At 42.4% G+C, this 17,481-nt stretch overlaps 1 protein-coding gene across 1 annotated transcript; it reads right to left on the reverse strand.

The window, feature by feature from the left end:
- Positions 1-437: 437 nt before the first annotated feature.
- On the reverse strand, positions 438-16,599 carry cdca2 (cell division cycle associated 2; the record flags this gene model as incomplete). Its single annotated transcript, XM_083978649.1, has 14 exons — positions 438-1,639; positions 1,771-1,945; positions 4,399-4,470; positions 4,712-4,777; positions 4,963-5,108; positions 5,849-5,923; positions 6,026-6,077; positions 6,429-6,748; positions 7,417-7,546; positions 12,105-12,233; positions 12,679-12,833; positions 13,188-13,353; positions 15,979-16,115; positions 16,461-16,599. The coding sequence occupies 14 exons, from the start codon at positions 16,597-16,599 to the stop codon at positions 714-716; spliced, it is 2,688 nt and encodes an 895-aa protein (XP_083834775.1). The 3' UTR covers positions 438-713.
- Between the last annotated feature and the right edge of the window lie 882 nt (positions 16,600-17,481).

Below are 17,481 nucleotides of genomic sequence, written 5' to 3' on the forward strand. Positions count from 1 at the left end.
AACCAAAGTATTTATTTCATCAGTCTAGCAAGGTACAATTTCACATTTCAGGAAACTCACCAAGAACATCATCTCAATTTGAGTCAATGTGTAAGACAATTTCCAATTTGACTACGGTACCATTATTCCTACTTTTAAAAGCTTGGAGGCAACAACAACTTGTATCATTTCTCTGCGTGTCAACCGTCTCCACCACTGAAAGAAAACAAACAAACAAAAAAAACACTCCAGCTTCCTCAAATAAACAGAATCCTATTAATGTGATTTGTGTGTGTGGGGCACATTCTCCCTCCCCTCCCCCAGCCGTCTTCATCTATCCACAATGAGCAGATATTGATTCGGCGATGCTCGATTCAGTGACTTTGGAGAGGGAGACTGAAGATGCACTGTGATTACCAGCTGAGTGGTTGGATATTGATTAGGAGGTGGTCAACGGACATGACTGGGCTCTCAGTGTGTATCGACTAGGCTTGGTTACTGGTGGGAATCTGGCAACAAATTGCTGGTCAGCCCTAATAATTCAGACAGAACAAAAACAATAAGGGTTTTAGATAATGTTAAAAAATCAGCCCATCGATGAAAAAGTATTCCGTTTAATCTTAAAGAAAACAGGGTGATTAGGTATGTATGCCGGTGTCATGAACACATCAGTTATGTCCCTTTAATCTCAGTTCACTCAGATGAACAGTGTCCCATGTGATCAATTTCAAGTCTCATGAAGCATCATCCTGTGTCTCCTCGGGGACGGAGGAGACAGCACTGAGGCGTCGGCCCCGGGTTTTCCTGCGGGCATCCTTACCGGAGTTGGGGGAGATCCAAGGCATCCAGGCGAGTCCTGCACTGATGCTGCTGCTGCCAGCTTCGCTCTGGTTCCTCAGGCTGCGGCGAACCGACCGCTGCCCTCTAGTGGTGACAGGTTTGAACACATCTTCAAAATTAAAGTCAGATTGCCAAGGGGCCAGATCCAAATTAGCTGTTCCCTCCTCTTCCTGGCAGCCAGAGCTCAGCCTGCTGTTGTCTTCGTGGCCGGCTGCTCCGTCCCCCTGTGCACTCTCCTCCACCTCGTGGCTCTTTGGGTGCTCCTCCGTCTGCTGCTCCCCCTGCTGCTGTAGGGCTGGGCCGTTGGCGGAGCTCCTCCTGGCCTGCTTGGCTTTTCTTCCTGTTACTTCTGCTGGCCGATTCAAAGTGTAGTCGAGTTCTTCCCTTGAAGGTGAGCAGGCCTTTAGCCCAGCGTGACATCCTGATTCTGAGTCTGTGCCGAGTCTATTGGCAGAGGTTGGTGCATCAGGTTCAATGACAGCTCCCTGTTCGGGTGCGGTGTGGGTGACGGGGGTTTCTCCTGACGCCTCAAGGCTTTCAGTGGTTTGGTCTTCACAGTGCTCCTCTGATTTTCCTTCGGTCTGGTCTTCAGACTCCTCGCTCAACTTGTCACAGTGAGCAACACTGACCTTCCTTTTCAGTTTTCTCCCTCTGACCCTCTGCTTTGGCGGAGGCCTCCTGCCTTTCCCTGTGGTGTTCTCTGTGCTGGAGTTCAGAGATGTGACTAAAGGATTTTCCAAGGCATGTGTCACAGTGAGGTCACCCGTCGCTTGTGTGTCTTCATCCATCTCGGGGTTCAAGTGGGTCTCTGGATTTGAGGCTGTTGGGAAAAATAAAAACAGACATATTTACCGTATGACTACATTATGAACCATTGTAAATAGTTGTAGATCACAATGATTTTCCCTCCAAAACACAAATAAGTTAAATCCATAGTGAACTGTTAATTGCCTTCGTGTCCTGTGCAGCTGGTGGAGGGACTCTGCTGCACAGCTGGAGACTGACTCATGAGACAGAGCCTCTCTGTGATGGGACTCAGCACTGGGATCTTGGAGGCGTATACCCGGAAACCATACAGGGAGCGGTCCACGTCCCTGTTCCACCGACGTGCTGCTGCCGAGGTCACCTGTGGAAACAATCTGCATCATGAGCAGGAGCCTACTCTCTCTACTCACAATGTTTTATTAGCTGGCGACTACCAGTATCCACTTTGCATATGATGGAAGATGACTCAGGTTTCTTGTGCATCCTGTCGACTGATTCTCATCATCCTCAACAAGTGCAAAGTTATTGTGTTATATTTATAGAGTATATTAGTAAATTCTTGTGGGTTATGGTAAAAGCTCTGTTGTCACAAGCCGAGAATTATTTGATTGGAGGATTTTAACCATCGCAGGTGAAGGCATCTGAGGAGAAAGCACACTCCCTTACATTCTGACTAGGTTATTATGAACTATATTTATGATATATCACATTATTAACAATAGTAGATTCAATTTTATGTCCCTTAAGGGATGTATTTCTCTGGAGGAGTGAGGGTGACTTAAATATTGCATGTTACATTTTAATTTGCCCTTTAATAATCAAAGCCCCACCTCAGTGACACCATTGCTTTTAATTAAATTTCATCTGCTCTGCATCCAAACCAAAGTTGGAAGGTTAATAGGAATTCATTTAGACGGATACACAGCCCGGATGGAGTCTGTGTGTAGGGAAAAAAACAAACAAACTACAAAAGCTGTTAGAAGAGGCAGACACTACAAGCTCAGTAAATTGACTGTTGTAATGTGAGCCACAGTCAAGATAGCAACAGTTATCCAGGCTGCAGACTGCCTTCAAATAGCAGGTTCGATGCATTGGGGAATGTACTGTCAGCGATGAACGGCCACAGATTAATCTTGTCTGAACCGACTTCCAAAACACTAGTCTGGTGATACTCCCCAGTTTTATTATTGTCAGAGAATACCATAAAAACACTACACCCAGGAATGAATGTATCGCACTACCAAGGGTTATACTGCATGTATGATTCATCCTCTTCTTCTGTGCCACAGAGTTAAAGGGATACTTCACCCAAAATCAATAATTCACCAATTGTCTACTCTGTTTTTAGCCTTGTAGTAGTAGTAGTAGCTCCCAGTGGCTTTGCAAGATTTACTGAGATGTTCTTCCATGAGCTACTACTACAACAAGCCAGACCTCTCTTTTCTGGAGAAAGGTCTGGTGAACGAGACTATTAATGTGATTAATGTGCGTCACAGAGTTCTCACAGTGAAATAAAAGTTTAACCATTTGAAACAGTAAAATATTTCCATTTTCCAGTTCATGTTGAAGCTGTAGAGGGACCATCAGACTGTGGCGGAGAATGTCAATGTTAATTCCGTCAGTCTATCCATCCAAGTTTGTTTGTGACCCGTGTTTGAACGTCGACATCCCAGTGAGCGCTCTCAGCGAGAGCCACTCGGGGTGAAAGTCAACACGCACAACACAACGCAAAATAACAGCAATCATATCCTTTAACTTGACTACATGTGTAGGCTGACTCATGCACCACTTGGCTTTATGATTTACTTGACTAAATTCCTTTCATTTTATCAACATGTGCTGAGCGATAAATGACAAATCTGTGGTGATGTATATCATATCTTATTACACGGCTCTATTGAATGCTGCTCTCTGATTGGTCCAGCGCTGCGTTCTGCGGTCTGTTATTTCTGTATAACGGACCGTCGTCATGTATAACAGACCGTTGCTAGGGAAGCCGCTCTGATCAGCGCAGCACAGAAAAGAGAAACTATGCAGGATATATTTACCTTGTGTTTCATTTTTACCGTCATTAAACAGCTTCGGACTAATAGCGATGTTAGATAAATGACTGGTAACTTGCTACAAGGAGAGTGGAGGCTCCTTCCACACCGCTGCTGGAAACCAGACCTGCATCAGAGCCTCTGACCCGGTGTCACTGCTCTCCTCTCGTCTCGGTGGCACCGCGGCTCCGCGACACAAACGCACCCCGTAAACAGTAAAGTTAATCTCTTGTTTATGACAGATACGACTACACACAATACACACACTGTAACACGTGTATGGTAATCTATCGATCCACTGATTGATTATCAAAGGCTTCAAATGCACGAACGGGAGGAGGCTCGGCAAAACAGCGGAAGTGACCGGTCTTGCAGATTCGCTAAATGCAATTTTAAATCGATGAAAGTCGTATTTTGATCAACATTATGTTTCAAATTAATTATTTCACTCGTAAACCGTGTAATAAGCGGGATAATGTACAGTTGGTCGGTTGTTATGGAGAAATAAACCCCTTCATGTTGAATGAAACCCCTCCGCTTCGCGTCGGGGTTCCATACAACCTGTCGGGGTTTATTTCTCCATAACAACCTCCGAATTATACATTATCCCTTACATATCACATATCCACACAGATACTCAACTCTAGCAAAGTAAAGTGTGGTCAGATTGTACAGCCATCAGCTCCTGCCTACCTCCCACAAAGACAGGTCTGCAGATCCCTAGGTGAAGTGGTGTAAAGAGAAATCAAACGAGCAGACTCCACCGACTCACCTTCATCTTCCCGGCGGCTGACTTGGCAGCGGAGCGTGTCGACCTCTTCGCAGGTTCACTCTCCTCTGGTTGCTGGGGGAGCAAAGAATTGGCACCGGGATGTGTTACATTGAGGATGTCTGTGCCACTCTGTCTCACTCACAGACAGAGGATATCGTTGGATCTGATTAAGTTCAGAACCGGTGGAATTAAACAGTAGATTAGATAGCAGAATGTTATGACCCCTAAATTATTGAGAAAGACAATCTTGTCAGGTACACGGAGAATTGTGCAAGTGAGATCAAGCAGAGAGCAGTTTGTGTGAAGAACAGACCTTTCTCTTTCGGCTGCTGGAGCGGGCCGGAGCGTCACCCATGGATTCACACTCTGGTTCTGGCTGCTAACACAGACATAAGTTTTGTTGCATAAAATGTAAATTTCATAGTATGAGTTTCTGTAGACAACAGAATTAATTTCCTCACTAACAAACCAAATCTATGTGGAACAGGGTGTGGCTTAAAATACATCTTAGATGACCACTGACCCATCCATGTAATGTGGAATAAAAAACAAAAAACAAAAAACCTTTTTCCTGCGGCTGCTGGATCTGACCGGAGCCGGAGCTTCAACATCTGCTTCAGGCTGCTTCTCCTCTGGCAGTGAGGCCGGCCCATCCAGGACATCCACGGTGGAGGCTGGACTGGGTTTAACCTCAGACTCTGAGGAAAGGTCTACAGTATTAGGGTAGAGTGGGGTAAGATGAGTCACATTTCATATTCAGGATCACTACATCAAAACAGTTTTATTTCTAACTAATATATCTGCATATATTTCAGGATGTTGTGCATCCCTACAAACAAACAGAATGAGTGTAAACATAACTGTTTTGAAATTATAGTGTGTCCAAAAAGACTAAAGTCTCGACTTTATTGGTCCCCAGCTAAAATGGTGCACTTTCATGCAACGTTTACTACCCCATGTTGTAGCTCATAGATACCACAACTCAGGTATGAAATAAATGTATAATTATCTCCTTTGGTCTAAACACAATTCTTATGAAACTTGTGATCAACTGAATTCATTTTCCAGAGTGAAAAACGTTTTTTGGGACATAAATATCTTATAATTTCATTTGGTTCTTACTTTCACAGGGTTAGGGGTTAGGAAAAAATTGAGCATGTGACCAAATACTTAGCAAGGCATCATTTAATTATGCCTTGCTCCTAAATATTTGGTCACATGCTCAATTTTTCTTAGGGATTGCTAGCAACATGGGGTGGCTCAACTTGTCCCACTCTCCACTACAGCTGAAATAATAACTTAACCTGTTTTAACCCCATTATTTATTCTGTAAATTAGCATGGTAAACTAATCAGTAGGAAAATGACCAGAGAGAGAGAGAAGAGAGGATTGAAGACATGGGGAAAAAGGACAATAGAAAGGGAAAAAACACATTGTGATGGTAGCTCACCCTTTTCTCCCTCAAAAAGAGACTCCTCCATGAAAGCAGCATTTAAATTCAAAGGCTGGGACTCTGACGTAAATTCTGAAATTTGGGAACAATGTGGGAAAAGCTGTTATCAAAGTTTAATTACAGAGACCAGAGACAATGAACTAGAGCATTCAGGATGAAACTGCAATAACCAACCTGTGCTTTCCATCGCTGCACAGTCAATCTCCTCCATTGAAGGGAAAACAATCTAGTATCAGAAAATAAAGAAAAACAATGCTGCAGTGCTCAGTGATGAATTTTAACATGTACTATTGAGATTTTCTAGACATACACTAGACATGATAGTGGGTCATATCATGGTTTTTATCAGTGAGGATAAATAAAGAACACAACTTCGATACTGTATTAAACTTTAACATACATGCATACGAGGAAAAACAGGGCTACAGTGTCAGGACATAGAACAAAAATCTAATCTGGTCTAATTTCCTGGATGTTTGTGGCCATGTGCTGCCAAACTGTCCAGGTTATCTCACAGTTAACGATCAACACTGGAACTATTATATTCAATAAAAATCAAAATTGGCATCTTGTCTACCTTGTCAAACTTCTCTTCACCGTCCTCGCCCGCGAGCTGCAAACTGCAGCGGCGAGAGAACGCAAATGTAGGAGAGGCGCCAAACATGGTGGGGCTGCTGAGGTCTGGCTGAGCCCCATGTGTCTTGGATTCGCTCCTCTGCGGCGTCTTGAGCAGCGAGCGCAGTGTGCCTTGACCAGGTGTTGGCGCTCGGGCCGGTGTGGCCCCCTTCTGAAGCGGGGTGCTGGGGGGCAGGTTCTTGTCGAAGAACTCAGGTGAGAGCGGACCTCCAAAACGCACCTTCTTCCTCACCGAGGAAATCCCAGTGGACTCGCCCTCTCCTGGACAGAGAGGAAAATCTTGAATGAATGAGCCTGTTATAATACCAAATCTTTGGATCAGAGTTTCCTGTGTCATCATAAAATTTGGCCCAAAGATTGAGGTCAGATTAATGAATTTTTCTAATCTCATGTAGAAAATGATGGATTGTGTACAAACAAAAGAAAAGTTTTACAATAGATCCTCGCTGCTGCCTTGCAAAACTGAAACTTTGGTCGATGTAAACTTTTCACTCCATTTTTGGAACTCCCCAATGTCTCTGGAGTGTTTCTATGGCAACAAGTAGGTACTTAGTGATTTCCAGGGTTTCACAGACACAGTTGATCGACAAGAGTAAGAGGCAGATGACCTGTGTGTAAAGCTTTGCTTATGTGCTGAAATGGACTGGAGTGGAACGTCAACAGACTGAAACCCTACATCTATTCTGTATTAACAAATATGCATAGATCATCACTAAAACACTGCATAGACACTAGCTAAAATACATAATAATGTTCTCCAACACTGAAAAACTCAAAAGGTTGGTGGTGAATTTCCTGTGAACATGCAGGATGGACACTCTCCTGGTATGGAGCCTGGATACACAGCATCCGGCCTGGCCTCAAATGGCAAACTAAACTAGATAAAAGGCCAGCTACTCTAACGCGGCCACAGAGAACAGTGGGTTTACCTGTGGGCTTCTTCTCCAGCAGAGAAGAGACAGAGGGGATGTTGACAGGGGAGGCAGACTGAGCTGGTGAGGCTGCTGCAGGATCATCAGGTGGCAGCTGGCCGGGGCTCATGAGTTCAAAGACACCGTCCTGCAGGGAGAGAATCCATGAGATCCCCCATTCTGGTGGAAAGTACTTTGAGCAGCTTCACAAAACACATTGTTAGGTACAGTAAGTTTTATAGAAATGTGTCTGAGGGTGCACTCACACTAAGGCCAGTTGTTCCGTACTGTGCTGAAGTACGAATCCCCCCCCCCCCCCCCCCCCCTCCCCGGTCCCCCGCTGGCCCGCACTTACACTTTTCAAGAGAAGAGGTTTTTTCATTGAAACGGAGAAAGCCCCGAACACCCTCTACACAAGACTCTCACAGGTCAGAGGAGCAGCCGCAGTAACAGGCTCATCTCCCTGACCTGCACAACAGGAAGAGACTCCTGCTGCCATCAAAATGCACAAAGCCATTTGCTAGGCTATACACGTTTACTTGGTGTATATTATATCATTTTAGGTTATGTAAGCTGCTGGACAATTTGAATTTCCCCCCAGGGAATGAATAAAGTATTTTACTTCTTCTTCTTCATTACCCTGAGCCCAAGGGTGCTCTAGCATGGTTGCCTCCGACACATACGTCATCACGTTGATATAGAGGGATTATTTGTTTAGGGCTGTCCCGATTAATTGACCTAATTGATTACGTCGATGACGTGAATACGTCAACACGTACAACACACCGTCGGGTTGTGAACACGTGCAGCAGAAGAACCGGTACCACAGCAGCACCATGGCGATGAACGAGCGCCTGAAGCGACAATATCGTTGCGTTCATTCATCTCTGCCTAGCGCTCTTTCATTTTTGGTCTTTTCATGTTTGAAACATGTGAATAAAGATTCTGTTGCAGCACGTGCTGGAGGCCGACGTACGCTAGAGCTCCCTGCTCCCTGCTGACTGTTCACTGAATGTGAGTTTTTCTCTGTGTATGAACATTTGTTTAAATTCAATGAATAAAAACAATTCCTACACTAACTGTCCTAACATTGTACCCTAATAATTAAATGTTTGTTCTCTCATTTCAAGGGGAATTAGCGCTCTAAATAACAATTAATACACAGCAAAAGGCTTTTGAAAAAGGAAGTGCCTAATTTTTAAAAAATGGTAGCCAAACAAATGTATCCTGAGTTTCTCCTTTTTCTTCTTTGTGTTAACTCCTTTTCAAATCTTAACAGTCTCAGCCATTTTTTCTAATTACTGATCTCAACACACATTAACAAATGAGCTGCTTCAACACATCTTTTTCTAACCCTTTCCCTCTTCCGTCTTCTGTTTTGACTGTCTCTACTCTGATCTCATCTCATCTAATCTCATCTCACTGTGTGTGTGTGTGTGTGTGTGTGTGTGTGTGTATATCTCACTGTCCGCTATCCCTCTTCAGACCTGGAATTAACAAATCTCTCAGGTGATTCTCAAAGTGGAGCTTTATGTTCTCCACTGGGTGAACGCAGCCACATTCAGGGTACATTTTTAGATGATTCAGACCATATTTGGTGGTGGTCCAGGCCACATGTGGCCACATCAGGGCTCCAGACTAGCTTTTTTTTTTTTACTAGGAGCACAGTGGCCCCAAACTGAAAATTTTAGGAGCGCAACCAGAAAATTTAGGGATGCACACTATAAATCGACTTGGAAGGCACCCATGCAAGTAGATGAAAAATTTACTTGCACCGTCTCAAATTTTAGGGGCAGTCTGGACTCTGGAGCCCTGCGGCCACATGCTTTTGGAAATGTTAACACAAATACATCCTGGCCACATTGATAGAACGCCTTCTCCACTCTGCCAGTCTAGTTAGTCCTAAGATTCTGTTCTGTGTTCCACAGACACCCCAAAACAGTTTACTATTCCAAATGGAAACCTAATTTCACTGCAGAGCAGCCTCACTCATACATGAGTAGCATCATGTGACCAAAGCTAGAAAAGCTTCGTCAGTTAAAACACAAACTGTCAAAATAAAATAATTATCAGTACAATAGGTTATAGTAGGGCTGGACGATTAATCGAATTTTGATCGTGATTACGATTTTGGCTTCTCACGATCATAAAAACACTGTAATCGAAGAAAAACGATTATTTTTTTGTCTATTGGTGTTTTATTCTGAAAAACACACATGCGCGCTTCCGCCCCCGAGCCTGCACTGCACTCCTCTCTCAGTTAATGCTGTGGACGAGTCCACTCGTGTGTTGACGGCGGCATTTAAAAATCAGCGCCAGTGAAGAGAGAGCAGCGGCCACCGCTCAGGACGAATGAACGGGAAATAATCATTTAAAACACTCGCTCGTCTCCTCAAAGCGGCCGCACAACAACAACCCTCCTCCTCCTCTTCCCCCGGCCCGTAGGCTACATGTGCATATGTTTACAAAGCAATCTGTAGAGCGGCGGATAACGTTATATGATGTTACGACGTGTATTTGTGTAGTTTAATCTGTCATAAACAAGAGATCACTTATGGGGCGCGTCAAAAAAAAAAAAAAGTTATGGGGTGCGTTTTTGACGAGAGCTGGGACAGCGCAGCGGGGCGGAGGCTCTGATCTTCCCAGGTTGGATTTCATCCCAGAGACGCAATAAGCGACACACACGGAAGCAGAGAGCCTCCATTCTCCCTCTTAATAAGTTAAACCATGACAATTACTCCAAATCTGTTTATTCAAGGTAAAAATGTAGAAAAGTTAAGCTAAACACCCTGTATAGTTTCTGCTGCTGGATCATAAAACTTAAAAAAAAAAAAAAGAAGAAGTTTTAAATACATTTTGAATAAATGTTTAAAATTATAAACTTAAAAACCTTAAACACACATTGGCACTGTTTATTTAAGGTAATAATGTAGCATAGTCAAGCTATAAATCCTGCATAGTCCCCCCCCCCCCCATAATTGTGTAAATAATCGTGATTTCAATATTGACCAAAATAATCGTGATTATGATTTTTGCCATAATCGTCCAGCCCTAGGTTATAGGCCCAGGTCTGGATAGGACAGCAACTGGGTGTGAACCTGTCACACTCTTCAATGGAGATCCATTTCCCTTTGCTGCTTTAATTGTCTTGATTTAGTCCATTCATATGAACCCCCGTAGAAATGTTTTTTTTTCTTCTTTTGCCATATAAGGTTCAGAAAATACATTTTGTTGCTGAGAATTAGATGAGACTGTCAATCCCACACTATATCTGTATAGCTGTTGTTCAGGTGAGGCCAAGAATGCAGTGCTTTACTGTAATGGAGGTGGCTGAATCTTGAATTTTAAAAATGTGCATTTCCAAAATTGTAAAACTCCATCATTAAATCCGATCCACTGACAAAGGGGAGTGATGAAGGAGTCTAGTATCATTTATTTTAGTAGTGTTGCTCTCTCAGCTCCTACATTCACATCGCTTGATCAGATATTAATCTGATTCCCAGTTCACTCAGAGAAAGTGCACCTGTTTTAAATTGAAACATTTTTCTGTCTTGACCATTTTTTTTTACGGCAACTACAATCAGCGCTGACCTCCATGATAAATCAACTGCCAGCTCTACAGCTGCTTCATAATAAAAGTCTACCAGTGGTCCTCTGGGGGAAGATGTGATTTCAAAATGGAAATGTTTTCAATACAGCTCTCATATGGCCAAACAAAGGCTGGTAAGATCAACTTGGGCTATTACATCTTAGATGAAAGCAAGAACTGCAATATAACAGAGTTATGGCTGTAGCCGATATCCAAGTACTCGAATACTTGCTCGGTTTGGGCGGCATCAGAGTGCTCGAGTACTACTTTGAACATTCTGATAGTAAAATATGCCACTTGTTGCAGCCCTAAACAGTGCTCGACTAAATCTAGTGACATGTTTAGGTTTGGCACTGTCCATTGCTTGCATGATCACACATTGAGTACTTTCAACTTGACAATTGTTGGTTAAAGCAGAAGTAAGTGTTATATTTGTGTTAATATAAGTCTTAAATAGTTATATCTTCCGACAGCAATCACTTACATAGAGTGTTTGGACCGAAACACGGGTCTGTCAGTCCCTCTGCTCTGCTCTGAGCCGAAGAGAAAACATTTATCGTATCCTACAGTTTTTATCCAATGAGGAGAGAGAACGGCATGCAGGGCTGTGTGTGCAGCCAAGGGACGCCGTGAATGTGGCGACGTAGGGACGAGGACTGTTATGGTGCGTTCAAGGAAACTCGTAATTTTTCCGACCGTGAAGTCGTACCAGTTCGATCTGGTACGAGTTCACGGGTCAGAAGTTACGAGTGGCCGTTATAGTGACTTTCACCGGTAAAACAGGTCAGAAAAACACGAGTGGGTTGCCTGGAACGCTACAAAGTCGTAAGTTGTGACTTGAAGCTGTAATTTACGATTTCAAAAGCCTGCCTGGAACGCAGCATTAGCGAAAACGACCGGACCACTTACTTCTGCTTTAAGATGGCAGACAGTCACCGTCTGGTCTCTACTCCCTGCCAGTACACGTTTTACTAACTTGTGTGCTGGGTTAGTTTAAGATACAAATATCAATTCATGTCGTTTCACTTTGTTAATTCAAGCCATGGGGATTTTTGTAATGGCACCAACTTTTCTCTGTGTGTGTGTGTGTGTGTGTGTGGGGGGATTAAGACCAGACCTGTTCTTCCTTAGTGGGGGTACAGGCCTGAAACGCATCATGTCGGGCTGGTGAAATAAGCCCAGCTTGGGCCTCGTCCACAGTCTTTCTGGATTGCAGTGGTCCTTGTGTCACTGGTTCGTCAGCCTCCTGTGGACATAATAAAGGAAATCCTGCTGCTTTCATTCTGCACTGCAACACCACCGCAAGAACACTTCTCTCATAGGGACAGAACATATCACATTTACCAAACTGCTCTTTTGGTGTGTTTGAGTGATATAGAATATTTAAAATCTGATTATGCTATTCACACAATAGGAGTAAAAGCTCCATGGTGAAAAACAAAGATGAAGAAAATGCATTAATAAATAAACCCCAGTACCCAGCACTTAAAATCAAACTTGCTTTGTGAGTGCTGTTTTTCTCTTTTCGGGTGCTTGTAGTTGAAAAGACCTGTGTAGCACTGACATCTACCATTCATAGAGAAGTTAAAAATAATCGGCGGATTCAATGGAAGCCAAGTGCACAGAGGTAAAAACCTTTTAGTTAAATTATTTACAGCAGTCAAGTCAAAACATGGTCAGAGTGAGTGTACCTTCTGCTCCTTCAAATTGAAGTGGAGCATGGGAGCTCCGGCCTCTCTAATCTGCACCTCGCAGGCTTCCAGGGGGCCCAGGCACCTCCTCTTTTTGGGTGTGGGCGTCATCAGGGGTGGGTGGTTCTCCTTGGCTCCATCAATGTTGCTCCCGTCTGAGAAATAATATTACATAAACATTCAAAAACAAATGAGACTTGGAGACATTTAGGCTGACTAAAAACATCACACGGAGTGAGCATTAATGCTGAAAAAAGGTCAAGACAGACTTGATCAAAAATAATAGACATACAGCCTCACTTCAGAAACAAAGACCTCAGAAAGCGGCTCATTTAATAGGCTGACCGAGCTTAAAAAGTAATGTCTGTTGTCAGAGTTGGGCCTTAAGTGTGCTATGCATTAATCCACTGCTTTGAACGGTGCCTGCAGACATCATAAAGAAATCCTACTGGCATAGATCCTCTTCCAGAGATGAAACTATTAATCCTGTGGCAATGAGGCAGCCTCACCAGACAGATAATCTCTTGTCTTGATGCATCCTCCAATGTTTCTGTCCTGGCTTGGCATCGGATCACAGACCTCACTCTCCTCCTCATCCATCAAGCGCTGGAAGGAGGCCATCTTCTCCCGCAGCGTGGATGCGACCCGCGGAAGGAAGGGGCTTCTCCTGACATGCTGAGAGTTGACACAGCAAAGAAGAAGGAAAAAAAACCCCCAAACATATCTGTTCAGTGATGCAGATTGACAAGTCATACTCTTAGGAAATCACGGGAGTAGTATTAGTGGGAGGCAGCACCACATCATTACACAACCCTACATGATGAATTTGAATGGGGGCCTGTACCCCCACTAAGCAAGAAGAGGTTTGGCCTTAATACTAAGAAGACACACTTCCAGGAATATTACAGTTTGCTATTTAAGCACCTTGAGAATATTCTGTCATTACAATTCACACAAGGCAGTAAAAGAATTCTTTCCCTGAAGTGAATTATGACTGAAAAATGTATCTCTTTAGAATCAGACTCACCGCCTGCGGACTTGAGAATTGCTTTTCACGGTGGAAAAAATGACAAAAAGTCCACAGAAACTTCTTAAACCACTTTGGCAACATGATACCCTGCTCTGCTGTTCACGCTAGGCTCGCTGTGCTCCAAATACTCACAGCTCTGTCATCATCACATGGCTAAATGAAGATAAGACTCAGATCCTCCTAGTTCACCCAAAACATATCTTGAGAGATCTTGCTCTTGCTAAACCAGGGCACCAGGGCACCGGGCCTTTCAGACATTAAAACAAGAAACATTGGTGTCAATGTAAATTCTGATCTCAACTAAAAAAAAAAATCTTTTATCATTTGTGGAACATTACAATGGTGAGACCTCCACTAAGCCAGCAAGATGCTGAAAAGTTCATTCACATTTATTTACTGTAGAGCTCTGTGTACTGGCCAACAGCTATGTAGTTTAGCTGCACACCAACCCCCAGTGTTTTCAGAAAATGTTTCAACAACAACTCCTGTTGCACACAATTTATACTGCTGTCTTGTTAATTACAGGGCTGTGTATTGACCAGAATCTTGCCATACAACACATATCAGGTGGTTGAATATATATCTTGTGATTGGGATACTGTAAGCCAGGTGATTGCATTTAAAACAAAAGTCATATTATTTCTATGCATTTAGACAGTTGCACCTGTATTTGTATTTCAATGTTCTTACATCCAACAACACAGTACTACATTTTGTGCAATGTCAAGGACTGTTATCATGTAATCTATAGATTAAACGTTGATACAGCCCTTCACGTCAGAAGATACAATGATATTTTAATGTATTCATATTTCTTATACCTCAAGTAACTTATAAAAGTTCTTCTCGTAGTTTTTAAATGGCCTTTCCCCTCTTATATCACAGAGTCCTAGCTTTAGGCTAGCTTACTGTCTCTGCCCCCTAAATATGGGACATTCTGCTGCCGAGTGTGTTGACTGAAAAACATATCTTTTTAACATCACCTTAGTTACCGCTGTCTGTCTAAATTTGTAATGCGAAATACATGCTCAGCTTTCATTCAAATCCATCATACCAGTCATTTGTGCTCGTGAGAAAATTCACTCCATCTGGCCTTTTAGTGCACACCTCCAGTGCGCTCAGGCAGATATCTTATGCAAGCTGCCTATTAAGAATCTGTGCTGACAGACAATATTGATAAAACCAAAAACATCGGAGCTTGTCTAGTGGTAATCCAACTAGAAGACATTCAAAACTGACATTTTGGAAAGTTTCATTATTTCTGTGCCAAACATTAAGTTTGCTGAGATCTGATACTGAACGAGGTTCTTCATTCTTTCTTAATCTATTGACATTTTAGATCTGTTTCCAATGGGATATTATTGAGTTCATTGAGAAACATGTGGAAATGCAATCAGGATTAACCAGCCACTGTGTGTGTGTGTGTGTCTACAATTCAGTCTAATCTATGAGAATAGGAAAAGATAACGGGCCACAGAGGTTTGCTGCTTTATCTCTCTCACTGCAGGTATTAAAATGCATTCATATTACATCGAAGCATTACCATCTTAACTTTGAAAAAAATTTACATCAGGAAATAAATACAGAAAGACTACTGCCTTATAATAGACACGTTGCACTACAGCAAACAGGACAACTACATAACTAGTTTAAAACATTGAATATTGACATTTTTACTAAATACCTCCAACTCGCAGACTTGTTCTTTTACAACAATGTCAGTTTTTTGTGGGCTATCAACCAATTAATTGGCTATCAGTGTTTTCCTGCACCAAATATCATTATCCTATCAGCCTACACTCCAGCATCATCAGTTCACCTGCAATAATTACCATATAACTGCAGACAGAGCAGAATCGCAAGCATGTTTGACAATAAATATAAATTTCATTTATAATTATTGGGTTAAATAGACTTTAAAATATAAATGCATCAGTGTGTGTGTCTATGCATTATTAAAGTTGATGAATTTGCTGCTGGGTTCAATGGGCTGATCCAGTTTCAACTCATCTCTAATTAACTGCTGAAGCATAAGGGAATCAGAGATATTTTGTTAAAGGCAAAAGTTCAGCTCAGTATATATAAATATGTATGCACTAATTAATAACTGTATGTAGTTTTAGTAGTGACAGTCCTTGTGCGTCTCTGACAGAGAGTCATCATGTACAAAATCAAAATGACATGTCAGCTTCAATACTGATCACCAAACTACTCAAACGACATGACTGAGCTGCAAGACTTGCTAAACTGCATCCTGAGATGCATCTCACCTCTGGAGTTTGATGGGATGGTGGAGTCTTCATTCTCTGTTGTGCAATGAAGCGAATCAGGGAGTTTGTTTCTGGGGAGCCCCGGACACCAATACTGGACTGTCGCCTTGCCTTTATTTGTGCTAGACGAGACTTATCTAGAGGCAGAGGAGGAAGCATATGACTTTATTAACATTGAATAGAAACATTGTAGGCTTTTACTTAGGGCTATGTTTTATAAATCTGTGGTACTTAGGGGGAAACCTGTTGCTCTTTTGATAACAGTTTTGCCTGCAATATGGCTTGGTATGGTCATGTTTAAATCTAGAATTTAAACTAGAAATGTTTAAATCCTAATATTACAGATTTCAACAAACCCATCAACTATTTCTACAGCATTTCCCATGGCCTCTTCCTGTGGTGGCTGCATACAACAGAACAATACAAACTCTGTATGCGATGGTCTTAGTTGTTTAGCAACGAACAAGGACCAGTCGTCTCACCTTTGCGTTTTGATGATGTTGCTGGCGTAAAACTCTGGACAGAGATGCCAAACTGATGAGGTGTGAGCTTGGAGAAACTCAGGGGGTCTGAGGTGCCACCTAAAACAGGGGGGGCATCCTCTTCAGAGGGGGACAACATCTTCTCCCTCTGATCTCCCTCAGCGTCAGTCCTGCTCATCTCTGAGGTTGCCATCTGCATAGACAAGTTAAATGTTTATCAATACATTTTTTACAAACAAAAACACTGTATATCTGTCCTATATAACATGTAGCTTTTGTTGTATATAATATGTAGCCTTTTGTACGTAACTTACTACCTCTTGTTCTCTTAAGTTATGTGTATACTTTTAGTCAAACTCTTTCTATTTTATTCTTTTACTTTTCTATTTGACATTACACCGTGTGTGAATGCTTGCTGCTGTGACACAATAATTCTTCAGCCTGGGATCAATAAAGTAGCTCTAACCAAAAAGGACTGTAACGTTACAGTATCAACCATGCTAAGTAACGTTAGTTGAAGATGGATAACAGCAGAGGATTGGTCAGCTGCATTTCCACAGTATCCTCTGGCTTGATGGCAAATACAGTGAATAGAATATGAATTCAACATTTTGCATGAACAAAAGTTCATGTTGAGTCCATAACGTTGTAAGTGTGTGTCCTTGACTCGTTGTGTGCTGTTAGCTGGATGCTAAAGTAGTTAGCCTAATATCCCCCGTTAACGTAGAAAAACAACTCAAAACTTTACGCATGGGCATCATAATAATTCAGTTACTAAATACATACAATGTACTGAATGCGTCTCTAACATGTGACAGCTAACAGTAGACGACAGCCAGGGACGTTACTGTCCAGGAGAAATAAAACAACATAGCTGTTGAACGATTGTCTCCTGATACTGGACGTTAACTTAGCTCACAGCAACAGTAGTATTCATACGGAGTGACAGCAAGTTTATCACTTACCTGGTGTATGTAAGGTAAATGACAGGGAGGTGTGCTGTTAAAATATCTATAAAACG

The sequence above is a fragment of the Trachurus trachurus genome (assembly GCF_905171665.1).
Source record: "Trachurus trachurus genome assembly, chromosome: 9".
In the NCBI taxonomy this organism is placed as follows: Eukaryota; Metazoa; Chordata; class Actinopteri; order Carangiformes; family Carangidae; genus Trachurus; species Trachurus trachurus.